We start from the raw sequence: 15,280 nt of genomic DNA on the forward strand, positions 1-15,280 counted from the left end.
TGATGTACTCTGAAAACAACATGGGTCATTTGGATTAAAAATTTATAAATATTTAGTATATATCAAACAGTCTGGAACAGACAATACAATTGTGGTAGAAGCACATTTACTCACACTTATGTGTTGCGACAATTACTGTTGGATCCACTCTAGTCAGACTCAGCACTGCGTCATCGTTTACTTTTATTCTCTTAAAAGTCTGCATCATACTGCCTTGTTTAAAAATGAATCTGTAGCAAAATAAAGCAAACAAACAAACAGAGTTTCACTGACGCGATCTGGAGCTCTTTGCTTATTTTACCTTGTTTACACGGACGCGAGCAGCGCAACACGACTATAGACATTATAATGGACGATTCTGTCTACACTGGATGCAGATTGACACAGCAAATCCTCGACAGTAAACTGATGTTCTGCTCTATTTCTGACATGCTCCAAGCATTCGTGCTGCTTCTGACCTGAAAGAGAAATTGATTCGCGACATGACGCAACAGTGCTCGTGTCTGATTTAGTTATGTTAGGATCACAAGGAAGGCAATTCAAAGACACTTTTTCACAACTTAAACTGCACAGTGTCTTATAATCTTGTAATGTCATCTGTATGGTTCTGTTGATGGAGTAATTCTGTCTTTGCATCTCTCGAGTAATTCCTCTCCTCCTGCTACAAGTGTGTGTCAGTGGGCGGGGCTAAAGAGGCAGTGATGTAGAAGCAGGCGTTGATCTTCTCCTGCGGAGGCGGTGCTTAGACACACTATTACATCATAAAGTGGCACAATCCAAAACGAGTCGTTTTCTGAGCATCACAACTTTGATGGAAAGGACTAATGTTTTTGGATAAATTTATGTATCTTTCTTGCAAAATATTTTTTACACAAATGTAAATTTCAAGGTGCTAAGCCATACTTTTTTTTTTTTTTGTAAAGAACTTAAATCCTACCTGGACACTCTCCTTACATTCAGCAACTCTGAAGCCCTTAAAACCATTTCACTGTGTCATTCTTATGATATTTTCATGATTCCTGAACTTATAATTGATTTAATTTAATTTATTTACACCTGGCATTGGTTTTGTATGTTCTTAGCAATAATAATCATAATAATAATAATAATAAATCCACACACAAAAAAAGTTGTTTTTAAACTAACACGAACGTTTTGATTTCTGAAACTTACAGGATGTTTTTATAGTTCATTGACCTGTTATATGTCAAAAGATCAAGGGAATTTGATTTCTCAGTTCTTGACCCCTTTAATATCTTTGCTGTCATTCTGAACTGCCAAAGAGTGCCAGCTCTGTGTTTAATCTCTAAACGTTGCTTTTGTTCTGGCAGCATTACTGACCAAAAGAAACCAGCCTAGACCAGCTTGGAAACTCATAGCAGAGAAAACACAACGGCAGTGGCTCTGGACTCGGTTCCTCAGTTATTACTCTTATTTCTTTTACACTTGTTGGATGAGGACCAGCACTTTCCCAGAAATGTCGTAGGAACCACTACATGAGCAACTCTCTTACAGTATATAATTAATTCAGCTAGCTGAAGAGCTTTGCCCACTACTTCCTCAGGAGTGTATACCTGATTACCTCCTCAAAGAATATGAGCTCATATAGTGATGGCATATTTGTGTGACTTTTTAGTGACAGTAAACAAAATAAAAATGACATGACAAAATAACAGCATATGTGTCTGCACAGCTAGCAAATGAGGCTTGAAATGTAGACTAGGCCTAAATAAAAGTTGTTTATTGTGTTTTGAGAATGAGAATGGTTCAAGGCAACTCTTCATATAAATGACCACAGTTCACATAATTATAAATGCCAAAATTACATACTGGAGATGCGGCCAATGCGTTTATCCTTTGCTAATGGCTGCTTCCTGAAGCGACTTTAATTCGGAATGACCCTTTGAGTATCTGCATACTGTTCCCACCATGCCCTTGAAAAATAGTTCGCCCAAAACAGAAAATTTGACAAATTACTCATCCTCAGGCCATCCAAGGTGAGTTTGTTTCTTCATCTGAACTGATTTGGAGAAATGTATCATTACATGCTCACCTCTGCAGTGAATGGGTGCTGTCAAAATGAGAGTTCAAACAGCTGATTAAAAACATCACAATAATCCACTAGTAATCCACACGACTCCAGTCTATCAATTAACAAAGTGAAAAGCTGCATGTTTGTAAGAAACAAATCCATCATTAAGGCATTTTAGCTTTAAACTGTCACTTCTGGCCAAAATACCAGAGAGTATTCTGACGGCCCCCATTTACTGCAGAAGATCCATTGGTGAGCAAATGATGTAATGCTAAATTTCTCCAAATCAGTTCAGATGAAGAAGCAAACTCATCTTAGATGGCCTGAGGGTGAGTACATTTTCTAAAAACTTTCATTTTTGGGTCAACTTTTCCTTTAAAGGGTTCAAAAAATATAGTTTGGAATTTGTCTGATGTTTCATCAGCATTAGAATGAGGGTGTGGCCCCCATTTACTGCAGAAGATCCATTGGTGAGCAAATGATGTAATGCTAAATTTCTCCAAATCAGTTCAGATGAAGAAGCAAACTCATCTTAGATGGCCTGAGGGTGAGTACATTTTCTCAAAACTTTCATTTTTGGGTCAACTTTTCCTTTAAAGGGTTCAAAAAATATAGTTTGGAATTTGTCTGATGTTTCATCAGCATTAGAATGAGGGTGTATATACACACACACACACGTCTGGTTCACTATCCTTGTGGGGACTCCCCATAGGCGTGTATTTTTTATCGCCCTACACAGAAAACTGTGCATTTTTACAATCTCAAAAAACTCATTCTGTATGATCTATAAGCTTCTGTACCCATGGGGAGCTCAATTTAGCTCCCCACGGTGACACAAGTCCCCATGAGTTAGTGTGTATTCAGGTTTAAGTTCCCACCAGTGTAGAAAAACCTGCACACACACACACACACACTGTATGGATCAATGAGGCTGTTTTTTGGCTTAACTTTTTTCTGTTTTGATAAGTTAGACTTCTTTGTCATATGATGGCTAATCATCCCCTCTATACAGGTGGTCTGAACTCTGACTTGTTATCTCTTCCAGCAACAGACGTTTCCATTCCCAGTCTTGCGCCAGATGCCTGTTGTGCATCCAGCCAAAGCGCCAAACCCAAAATGTGTAGACAGAGACAAAACCCTAATTCAGAAATTCCTACTCCACACGCACAGACCATCAGGTTTAGTGAATCATTCTGTCTTATGCAGCTTTTCTATTTTGAACATGGCTGTACTGTCATTACAAAAACAACAAATACAGTTATCAAAGCCGCTACAATCCGGTTTACAGCAAACCGTGAGTCAGTGGGAGAAATGTGTTTAAGGGTGATTCTTTTAGCTTTCTTTACAGGGAAGTAGAAAAAACAGTTGGTGTAATAAATCAGATTTGTGGCAATCCCAGACACCCCATTCATACTTTTCAAAACTGTAGAGAAACAATATTCCACTTAAATGTTTGTGTGAAAGTGATCAGTGGCATCACTTTGAGCTGAGCAGAGGCAGTACGAGTTGATATCATCGAAGGAAGAAATCGTGAAGTTTACACCCGGCTCAAAACAAATAAACAGAACTGTGTCCTTTGCAACAGGCCTTGCTCAAGCAATTTAAAAAAATGTGCCGGTTCTGAGCTGAAGAGAATTGATTATCTAGTTAACTTTTACCCTTAAAAGTCCAACACATCCGGTCAAGACACTCCCACTCAACCGTCCACTGTGTCTGCTTTACTTCAGATGTTTAAACATCTCAGATATTTAAAACATTTAGATAGAGACATTTTTTATGAATCAAACCAGAAATGCCCATATTGAACTGAGAATAGAGACTGAAATGTAACTGAGAAGTAACTGAAATGCAGAAAAAGAGCTTCTGGTCACTATATTACTTATGACATTGTAACTGATTTCAGTTTATTAAGAGCACACACACAAACCATATCCAGTTTTAAAAAAACATTCACGTAAAATTAAAAGAGTCAGAGTGGTTACTAACTCATACGGAAGTAAGCATTCCTGATGGGTGAAGATTACTTCAAAAATCCAGCACAATCCAGCACTAAGGTCTGTTTAGACGGTCATTTCCGCCACAGATTATGATAAAACCATATGAGGTCAGCCTTAGAAACACTCACACATGTTGTCGTTTCCTCTGGTGGGTCTGTCGTAAGAGCGGAGATTCACGCCTCTCCAAAACTTTCGCTTCTTACACAACAGGCTGTCTGACTCCTTTAGCTGTGCTGTGCCAGGCGCTGCCGCACTGCTGGTAACATAGTAACTGCATAACTGAATTACTATGGTGGTTATATATTTTAAAGCATAAAGCAGATTTTTGTAGTTCACATAGTTTGTTTTATTATGACATTATAGAATTTCATAACAAATATGGTTATAAATTCTAAAATACAAAATGCTTCAAATGTTTGCTGGAATGTTGTCACATTTGTGACCCTGGACCACAAAACCAGTCTTAAGTCGCTGGGGTATATTTGTAGCAATAGCCAAAAAAACATTATTAGGGTCAAAATTATCGATTTTTCTTTTATGCCAAAAAATCATTAGGATATAAAGTAAAGATCATGTTCCATGAAGATATTTTGTAAATTTCCTATCGTAAATATATCAAAACTTAATTTTTGATTAGTAATATGCATTGCTAAGAACTTCATTTTGACAACTTTAAAGGCGATTTTCTCAATATTTAGATTTTTTTTGCACCCTCAGATTCCAGATTTTCAAATAGTCATAGTTCCTATCATAACAAACCATACATCAATGGAAAGCTTATTTATTCAGCTTTCAGATGATGTATATATCTCAATTAAAAAAAATTGACCCTTATGACTGGTTTTGTGGTATTGACAGAATAAATGAAAATCAACATGCTCAGTTGTTTATATGCACACTATTATACCAAAGTTTGGACACATACTGAATTTATGCTTCTCATGGACCTGAAAAACTTTTGATTTACTTACATTTAAATGCTTGAATTTTTTTAATTGTATTTAATTAAAATGTTTTAAGAAAAAGAAATGGTATGATTTCTTTACCAAAAAAAAGGTCAAAAATGTTTTACTAAATTTTATTAAAAATGGAGTACATTTTGACCACATAGTGAAGGAAAAGCAGTCAACAAGTGTTCATCAGTTTAAAAATGATCCTAGTATGCACCTCATGAAGTTGAGGTTAAAATAGAATAGCGTGCGCAAAGCTGTGATCTATGTAGGTCATAAAAGAGGCTGCTGAGGTATTTGTTTAGAGTATATTATCAAGGGATCTGAAGAAAAAGTTAAACAATGTGTAATGCTACACGGTACCCAACAAAGTGTGTCAAAAAGGGTGTGTTAACGACTCAGAAATGCACCAAAGAAATGACTGTGCAAACAGCTGGTTGGCAGATTGCCCTGCTCAGATAAAGCGCGAGTCTGCTGCTGATATAACATCATACTGTAGTTGCTGGGAGATCTCTCTGCTGCCCACTCACACAGCAGCTTATGAAACCTTTAAGACATTTCAGTGGATTTTACCACCATCTGGTGATGCATGAAAAACATATTTTTTTTGCTAACTAGTGTTTCCTTTTTCTAGACTAATTTACTCCTGTTTTTGTCCCACTGCAGAGGGTGAGAGAATGTAAAGTAAGCTGAGATGAGATAGGAAGAACATGGAACAACATGTTAGAATCACTTACACAAGTCATGTGCAGACAGGAGGGGATATCAAGTGTCTCTTACCCAAGAGTACCTAACCCAGGTGTCATAACGCTTCACATTCATGTCATAACACATAAATGCAACACTAGCTATTAGAGATGTATTCGCCAGCAAACTTTATGAAGACGAAAAACACATTATGAAATTACGGTTCAATCCGTGTATCATTCGATCATTCGTGTTTTGATTTAATATTGAAAGTATCAATATTAAAACAAAAATTGATTGGACGGAAGATACCCTGATTGGTTCCCACACCATTTTCCGTTATTCATTATAGCTGGATAATACTAAAATTAAAACAAAATAAAACAATCAAATTTCTTTAATAAAGACTGTCCTCTCAAAAAAAAAAAAAAATTTATAATAATAATTTCTTCTTTTTTAAATAGACATTTTCGTGAGTTTTCCAGGTTTTCTTAAAAATCTGGTTCATTTTAAGTTAAATCAACCTTCATAAGCATGTACTGTAAAATATTAAGTAGGCCTATTTGTTAAATAGTTCAAAACAGTTCAGTTCAGTTTACATGCATTCAATAATTAAACAAATCTAAACTAAAAAGGAACACAAATCATGCTAATGGTGACTTAAACAAACAAAAAAAAAGTTTTATCCTTTCATCATAAAAGACAACTAAATGTACAGATCCTCATAATTTCACATGTTTTGACCAACCACATAAAATTAAATTATCAAGCACAAGGGATTATGGGTATTCCCACCAGGCCAGCCACAATCCTTCTCCAGTAGATATGCTCAGTATTAGGTGCAACAATTATAAGCTTTATAAATTATAAACTCAAATTGTTTACTTTACAATACAATATTGCAGTGTGTGTGACAAACTAGAAGTTGGATTTCTTGCACTGTAAGTGCCAGGCTGTGTTTTGTCTATTTATCTCTCTCTGTGACGTGCTGCTTTAATTCCTCTACTGTAATCCTATTACATCACACCGTATTATTTCTGAAATGTAACTAACCATGATGTCAAAGACATTATTAGCAGAGACAGTACACAGCAAAGACAGGTAGTCACACCAAACACTCAGGTAAGAATGTCATTCTTCGGACTATTCTGTTGTTTACTATACCTACATATAACAGATTGAAAATATTGAAATGGTTAATGATCCCTTCAGCATGTTTCTCTGAGATAGTTCTTTCAGTTATTATACTGTACATGCAGGATGCTCAAACAATAGAAAAAATAAATAACCTGCTGAGCAATATATTTCACGTAATAATGTTTAATAATGCAGTTTTTGGTGTTCAGGTGTCTAATACTGCAACAACATATCTAAATCCTGCATAGGCCTTAGATAGACCTGCTGTGCATGAATACTGCAACTAGCACTTTTGCTAATGGAACTTGTTGATGTGAGTGGAAATCTGAGGTAAAATAGAGGGATGGCAAAGCGATCTGTAGGAGCTGGATTGAACAAGATTACTTCTGACATATTTCTGAGTATGTCTTGTTCGTAGAATCCAATGTAGTAGCTGATCAGCACAATTCTTCGCTAAGCAAACATGCACAATGGTAGTGTTCTGTGAAAACCACATAAATGCAGGTGGTTTGTTAAGATTGAGATGCTCAACATTTCCTTATTCAGGTGTGTATATGTGTAGCATTAGTATAATATTTAGTACATTAGTACAGCACTTTTACATGCAAGAAAACAGGAGCACTGTGGGCAAACCCATTACTCACAACGATATAATCTGATTGTAATTCTAATCCATCACCTATAAGAAAGTAATCTGCTAATTCCACCTCAACCTGGATAATTGTAACATACTCTGACAGTGTCAAGAGCTCATACAGCAGAAATAAAATCTACTTTGGTTACATTAGAATAACTGCACTAGTGTAACTGATCGTAACATAAAACTTCCCATTTGTTTGTTCATCTCATATAGTCTAGAAATATAAAATATGAAATACCTCAGGTCATTTCTTAGAGGAAGTTGCTCAAGATGGGCATATTCAGATGGAGCAACAACTTACTATTATTCTTCCATCCGTATACTGAAGCCACAAGCACAAATAAATTAATAAAGACAGAAAAGGGCTCATAGGAACTGTAATTTCTATCATCAGCTCTCCTGAGGATTCATCATGTCAAGTTCACCTGAGATTGAGGAACTACCAGCAACACAAACAGGTGGGAAAAGATTTAATTACTGATATCGAAACAAAGAAAGACATACGTTATAGAATATCACTCTGATTGCACAACACATCATGCTAACATCTATTTGTTATTTACACTAATGATGAGCTAATACTTGAGATTTCCCTCATTATGCTGTGATACACTCAAGATTATCTGTAATTAAAGGCTGCATTCTGGAAACTGATTTAAAATACAGAGTTCTGGCATGAAACTCTAGATGGCACAGTCCGATAGGTCTAACTCAATCTGACCTAATGACAAAATCATATCACATGGCACAGCTGATTGGTTCTCTCCTGTATTGGTAGCCAATGAGCTCGCTGCTCAACATTAAAATATATGACTAGTGCTGCCGTAGCAGTTGCAGCTTGCTTCAGAAACCCTCCACCTTCCCCAGCTGCACCTGTATAGATCTGATATGAGGTGATCATGTGTGCTATATGGGGGTTATTTCATGTATGTTATATTTGCAGCAGCAATATTTCTTACATGCTCACAGAAGCATGTTGTGGATGTATTGGCAGTAGCAAGTCTCGGTACTTGCTCTTGCCGCAGCAGCATAGCAGATCTATTCTGCCAAGACCAAATACATTAACCTTGTCATGTACATTACCATGCCAATTCCTCCGAGAGTTGTCATGACAGAACAAGATTTATTCAACAACCCATTGACTGAAATAACAAAATCAGATCTTAAATGACAAAAAAAAAACATTGCATCTCAGGGCCCAAAGGTGTGATCCATGACTGGAGAAAGTTCAAACTTGAGAGTGAGGACCATGAAAGCGTCCCTTCCAACAAGAGAGAGCTCCTCAGACAGATGTCCAACCCCAAATCCAGTAATGACGACACCCGGGAAAAAGTCAGCCGCAAGGTAACAGTGAAAAATTCCCAACTGACATCTACACAAATATAACAAGCACAAGAAAATGAGTCGTTTTAATTCCAAATACATCCCATCATTATAGCTTACCAGTCAAATGCTGTGTGCATTTGACTGGTTCTGTATAATAAAATTTTTCAACATTTTAAATGATAGTAAAGTCATCAAAACTCTGAAATAACAAAATAATGCAGTGATTAAAACAATTTAAGCAAATCTTCATGAGGTAACCATAGTGCCTAATAAATTGTGTTGACAACATTTCTAAAGATTTTTAAATAAATGTTTTTGAAAGACATCTCTTATGCTCACCAAGGCTGCGTTTATTTGATCAACGATACATTTCTGTGATGCAAAGCTGAATTTTCAGTAGTCATTACTCCAGGTGTCACATGACCCTCCAGAAATGATTCTCATATGCTGATTTGCTGCTCAAGAAACATTTATTATTATTATCAATGTTGAAAACACCCGTGCTGCTTAATATTTTTTCTGGAAACCACAATGTTTATTTATTGTGGAAACCACAAAACATTTTTTTTTAAAGATTCTTTGATGAACGGGAAGTTAAAAACAACAACATTTATGTGAAATAGAAATCATTTGAAACACTTTTGATGAATTTAATGCATCCTTGCTAAGTAAAAGTATTAATTTCTTTGTTTAAAAAAAATCTTAGTGACCCCAAACTTTTGAATGGCCTTCATTCGGTCTACTCCATTAATAAAAAAAAATATATATATTTTTTTAAATGTACGTTTTGTAAAGAAATTCATACATAAACACAATTTATCATTTACAATTAACTACAAAACTAATTTCAAGTGATTGACACTAAATTGAAAGATTTTTAAGATAATCACAATCATTTCAGAATCAATTCATATGAGTTTGTCCAGTATGTTGACTGGCAGTTTAAGAGTTGCTTTGCATATATATTAAAATTGCTGTGTTTCTTTGTCTGACCACATGCAGATGAGCGTTCAGGAGTATGAAATGATCCAAGAAGAGGATGAAAGGTGTCTGCGTAAGTATCGCAGACAGTGCATGCAGGAGATGCACGAGCGCCTGAGTTTTGGGCCTAAATTCGATGCTGTGTTTGAGTTGGATAGTGGGGAGGCCTTCTTAGATGTCATCGAGAAAGAGCACCGCATAACCCTAGTGGTTGTACACATCTATGATGATGGGATCAGAGGATGTGACGCTCTCAACAACTGCTTGACTTGCCTGGCAGCAGAGTATTCCACCGTCAAATTCTGCCGAATCCGAGCTTCTGCCACAGGGGCGGGTGAGCGTTTTTCAGATGACGTTCTGCCCGCCCTGCTCGTGTACAAGGCTGGAGAGCTGCTGGGCAACTTCATGTCCATTACAAAGCACCTGAATGAGGAGTTCTTCGCCATGGATGTGGAGAACTTCCTAAATGAGTACGGTCTGCTGCCAGAGAAAGAGTTTGCAGCCAGTCCCGATGAGGAAGAGAATGCTGATGTAGAATAATCAAGGAAATTCAAAGGGTGGAAATGAATTACATTAGTCAACCTGTCAGACTTGTTCCAGAGATAGATCGAGAAATGACGCTGTGACTACTGGACCATGACTCCCAACAAACACGCACACCTCAATGCATCTACTAGCACGTGATTTACAGCGGTTAAATACTTCATAGTGTTATCAAAGGCACACAGTCATGCTCATTTCATTTGCCAGGGTTCCCACAATTTTTGATTAATGAGTTTCCATGAATTTCCTATGCCCTTTCCAGTTTGTTATTTGTGAGTTTCTAGTTTGTGATTACTGGATAAGGATTTTTAAAAACCATTTATATTAAGATCAACTCACTCATGAATCATTCTGACTGATTTATGAAGCAGTTCAGCTGATTTGCAGTGAAAGGGAAAAGACTCACAAGGATGATTTTTCAGATCCATTGAGAAGTTCTCCACTGTATCACGTCGCAGTGTTTTGGTCGACTCAAGTTTAAGTGCTGACTTCTTGTCCTTTCCCAATCCCATTCCCCTGTCTCTCCTCAAAACTATTATATCTATATAAGGCAAAAATGCCCCCCCAAAAAAACAAAAACAAACAAACAAAAAAAAATATATATGTACATATATATATATATATATATATATAAAAAGACAAGGGAAAAAATTATTCACTCACAAATTGAACATTATTATGGTTTGCGGAGAAGCTGATGGAATATTTTATTAAGAAGACAATAAATAATAATGTACATGTTAACAGGTTTGGGGTTTGTAATTTTTTAAAAAGATACCTTCATTCATCAAGGATGCATTGAACTGATCAAAATTGCTCATAAAGACATTTATAATTTTACAAAAAATGTTTTTATTTCAAATTAATTCTATTCAAAGAATCCTGTAAAAATGCAGGGTTCTCAAAAATGCAACACAACTGTTTTCAATAGTGACAAGAAGAAGTGTTTTGTGAGCATCAAAACAGCATATGAATGATTTCGGAAGGATCATGTGACACTGAAACTTCAGCATTGCCATCACAGAAAGAAACTACACTTTAAAATACATTAAAACAGAACATTTTTTAATTCACCCAGTGTGACTGCTTTACTGTATTTCTGATCAAATAAATGCAGAATTAGAGAGCAAAAACATACAGACCTCAAACTTACAGTAGTGTACATTCATTACAGAAATTGATATTTTTGTATTCATTTCTCTGACATGTCTCTGAAATATTCTGAAATGTCCTGGTTTTCCATGATTATGGGAACTCTGATTTACAGCGAATGAGAGCAGCCATCTTATTTGAGCATGCTTAGGCTTGCCACATGGAGCAATTTGACATGAAAGTCAAACTGTGACACTGTACTTGTCATCCATTATGTATCGACATGCTATCTGCTTAATCAATAAATGATTTCATATGTTGTAATGCTGCACTACATGACACCAGAGTGACTTACTTCAATAAAACACAGAAAGGCCAAGGACACTCCTCACACCCAGATTTACGCATAGGCATTCTAGGTACGTGCCTATGCTCGCTCGTCCAGGGGGGGGGGGGGGGGGCCCAAACACAATGAAGAGATATATAATATTTTGTTACACATTGGGCTATCTACAACAATAAAAGAACCAAAACCTCAGAAGACATTGAGCAAATAAATATAACAAACAAAAGGGTAAAAAATGACAAACTATTTCCATGTCTTCCACCTTTTTTATGTATGGAAATCACACTTTCTCCAGTTCCCTCTCACAGACGCACACGCACGCGGACAGAAACTTGTCGTCAACGCCGCCCCGCGAATTTATCAATAAAATAGTTTTGCAGCTGAAAAGCTACACATTGAGCAAATAAATATAACAAACAAAAGGGTAAAAAATGACAAACTATTTCCATGTCTTCCACCTTTTTTATGTATGGAAATCACACTTTCTCCAGTTCCCTCTCACAGACGCACACGCACGCGGACAGAAACGCTGCTGCTGCTGAACACAGCTGAGACGCACAGACGCAGGTATTCACACGCGCTTAATTAATATATCTCTCTCTCTCTCTAATAACTGCATTACGCTCTTAAAAATAAAGGTGCACGCACGCGGACAGAAACTTGTCGTCAACGCCGCCCCGCGAATTTATCAATAAAATAGTTTTGCAGCTGAAAAGCTACATGACATTTCTCTGTAGGGAGGTTCTTGAAGCAGTTTAACTTAAAGATTCGCTATTAGTAGACGCTGCTGCTGCTGAACACAGCTGAGACACACAGACGCAGGTATTCACACGCGCTTAATTAATATATCTCTCTCTCTCTCTAATAACTGCATTACGCTCTTAAAAATAAAGGTGCTTCAAAAGGTTCTTCAAGCGATGCCATAGAAAAACCATTTTTGGTTCCACAAAGAACCATTCAGTCAAAGGTTCTTTAAAGAACCATCTCTTTCTTACCTTTTTATAATCTGAAGAACCTTCTTTCGCCACAAAGAACCATTTGTGAAACAGAAAGGTTCTTCAGATGTTGAAGGTTCTTTATGGAACCATTTAGACAAAAAGGTTCTTCTATGGCATCGTGAAGCACCTTTATTTTTAAGAGTGTAGACTGCATCAATAACTGCATTAGCATGCATATCAACGGCTCAAGCCTCTGTTATTAGCTCTAAAATGGCGTTTTGGAATTTGCAATGGTTTGAGGTGCGTAAAAAAATTGTTAAACACATTTCAGGACGGAAACATGTCAAATGTCTTGAAACAAATCATCTGAACAAGGTCTTGATGTGTGGTTTTGACTCCTGGCTGTTAAAGTTATTAGAGAAATAACTCCCGAAAGTGGTACGCCGCGCCTATTAATGGAATGGTCTTTCTGAGTTCTCAAACTAATTAAGAACTACATTCGATTCGATTTTTATTGACTGAACACATGCGCTTATTGCGATAGAAAACACTGTATCGTTTCCACTGATTAAGAAATATTTTTGTTTGCTTGGGTGGTAATACTAGGGCTTTTATATTAATAGGGAAGGGGGCCCAAAAATTAGTTTTGCCTATGTCACGAAAAGAGGTAAATCCGTCCCTGCTCACACCTATATGTCTTCATGACTAGTTTTGTGCTACAAATGCCATTCCAGGAAAAACGTGTCCTGACACGTACCCGACTAACTCACAAATCACAGGATGACTGTGTGTTTAAGAGAGTTTCCACTGATTAAGAAATATTTTTGTTTGCTTGGGTGGTAATACTAGGGCTTTTATATTAATAGGGAAGGGGGCCCAAAAATTAGTTTTGCCTATGTCACGAAAAGAGGTAAATCCGGCCCTGCTCACACCTATATGTCTTCATGACTAGTTTTGTGCTACAAATGCCATTCCAGGAAAAACGTGTCCTGACACGTACCCGACTAACTCACAAATCACAGGATGACTGTGTGTTTAAGAGAGAATATTCATGTGTAAGTGCTCGTTTGAAGGTGCAGGTGAATGTGGTTTTGGGTCAGCGTATCATTGTTAAACCTAAATGACTTTAAGGATATAACAAGATGATTTTGGTACTTAGAACAGGGGTCTTTAAAAGGGGGTCCAACAGTTATGTTTGATCTGAAACTAGAAAAAAAAGAAAGAAATATTAACTAAAAAACCCTCAAGTTCCTCTAAATGTTTCACTGCCCTGTCACATTAAAATGTGAACAATTTTAATGGATTTGCAATGTAGAAATCATAAAGTACGTACCACCAGCGTGTCCTTGGTCTGAAAAACATTTAAGACCCCTGATTTAGAAAAGAGGAGTGTCATTAAAGGGATAGTTCACCCAAAAATGAAAATTCTGTCATTTGCTCACCCACAGGCTATTTCAAACCTGTATGAGTTTCTTTTTTCTGTTGAACACAAAAGAAGATATTTTGAAAAATATGGGTAACCAAATAGTTGATGGTCCCCATTGACTTCCATAGTACGGAAAAAATACTATGGAAGTCAGTGGGGACCATCAACTTTTTTTCTTTTTTCAAAATATTTTATTTTGTTCAACAGAAGAAATAAACTTATACAGGGTTGAAAAACTTGAGGGTGAGTGAATGATGACAGGATTTTCATTTTTGGGTGAACTATCCTGATACCTTACATTACATCATCACAAAAATGTTTCCAGCAATCATATTTCATGCCAAAGGGATTTTCAGTTCAGTTAAACTTAATAGAACAGTTCCTTTATGCCTTTAATGCTCCGCTGTAACACAAGCCAGAAGAAACTGGTTTGATAATGACATGACAAATGGCACAGTGACAATATACTGAGGTAAGCCACAAACATATATGCAGGATGATGACAATCAACATTTTCTTTTGATCTGTTATTAATGTTGCATGAGTGAAAACACACCACTGGCGGTGAGCAATCTTCCAACAAAGGCTGCGTTTACACTGGCACAAAAAATCCGATCTTTCGCTCACATCTGACACAGATCGGAATTTGTTGCACACGTGTAAACACAAAAACCCGCACGAGATCCGATTTTTTTGCATCTGATCTGAGCCACTTCCAAATGTGGATTTTAATCGGATACACATCTGATATCTGGACATCCGACCTAAGTCTAAACACATATATCCGATTCTCCACAGAACTCCCAATGGGAGGGCGACACGTTTGCTCATAAAGATTTTTAATGGCGTTTTAATTGCCGGCGTGCTGAACAAAACAATTTCAGAATTTTCATGTTTTAGATTGTAGGTCATCTTGTTCCCTGTCAAGGACAAAGCTAACCAGCAAAACTTGATATCAAAAGCATCCTAAATGTTACATGTGTTTGCACCATATTGTAGTGAGTTACCTTTCTTGGTATTGCGGTTTCAAATATCCCACCATAATCTGTAGTCTGAGCCTGTCAAGGGCTAATGGCAACGGCAGATACGTTGCTAATTAGTTTAAAGGAAAATAATTGTCTTTTTTTTTGTTTGCCAATAACCCTGTGTATGTGTCCGCCCCCGCAACCCCCGGAAAAAAGTTCA

The 15,280-nt window shown here is 36.9% G+C and overlaps 1 protein-coding gene across 1 annotated transcript; it reads left to right on the plus strand.

Annotated features, from left to right (window-relative positions):
* The first annotated feature begins 6,668 nt into the window (after positions 1-6,668).
* LOC107589870 (phosducin-like) lies at positions 6,669-10,855 on the plus strand. The gene is made up of 4 exons (XM_016278444.1): positions 6,669-6,788; positions 7,838-7,901; positions 8,639-8,787; positions 9,772-10,855. The coding sequence occupies exons 2-4, from the start codon at positions 7,856-7,858 to the stop codon at positions 10,288-10,290; spliced, it is 714 nt and encodes a 237-aa protein (XP_016133930.1). The 5' UTR covers positions 6,669-6,788; positions 7,838-7,855; the 3' UTR covers positions 10,291-10,855.
* Positions 10,856-15,280: the final 4,425 nt, after the last annotated feature.

Source organism: Sinocyclocheilus grahami, unplaced genomic scaffold, assembly GCF_001515645.1.
Source record: "Sinocyclocheilus grahami isolate Dianchi unplaced genomic scaffold, SAMN03320097.WGS_v1.1 scaffold121.1, whole genome shotgun sequence".
Classification (NCBI taxonomy): Eukaryota; Metazoa; Chordata; class Actinopteri; order Cypriniformes; family Cyprinidae; genus Sinocyclocheilus; species Sinocyclocheilus grahami.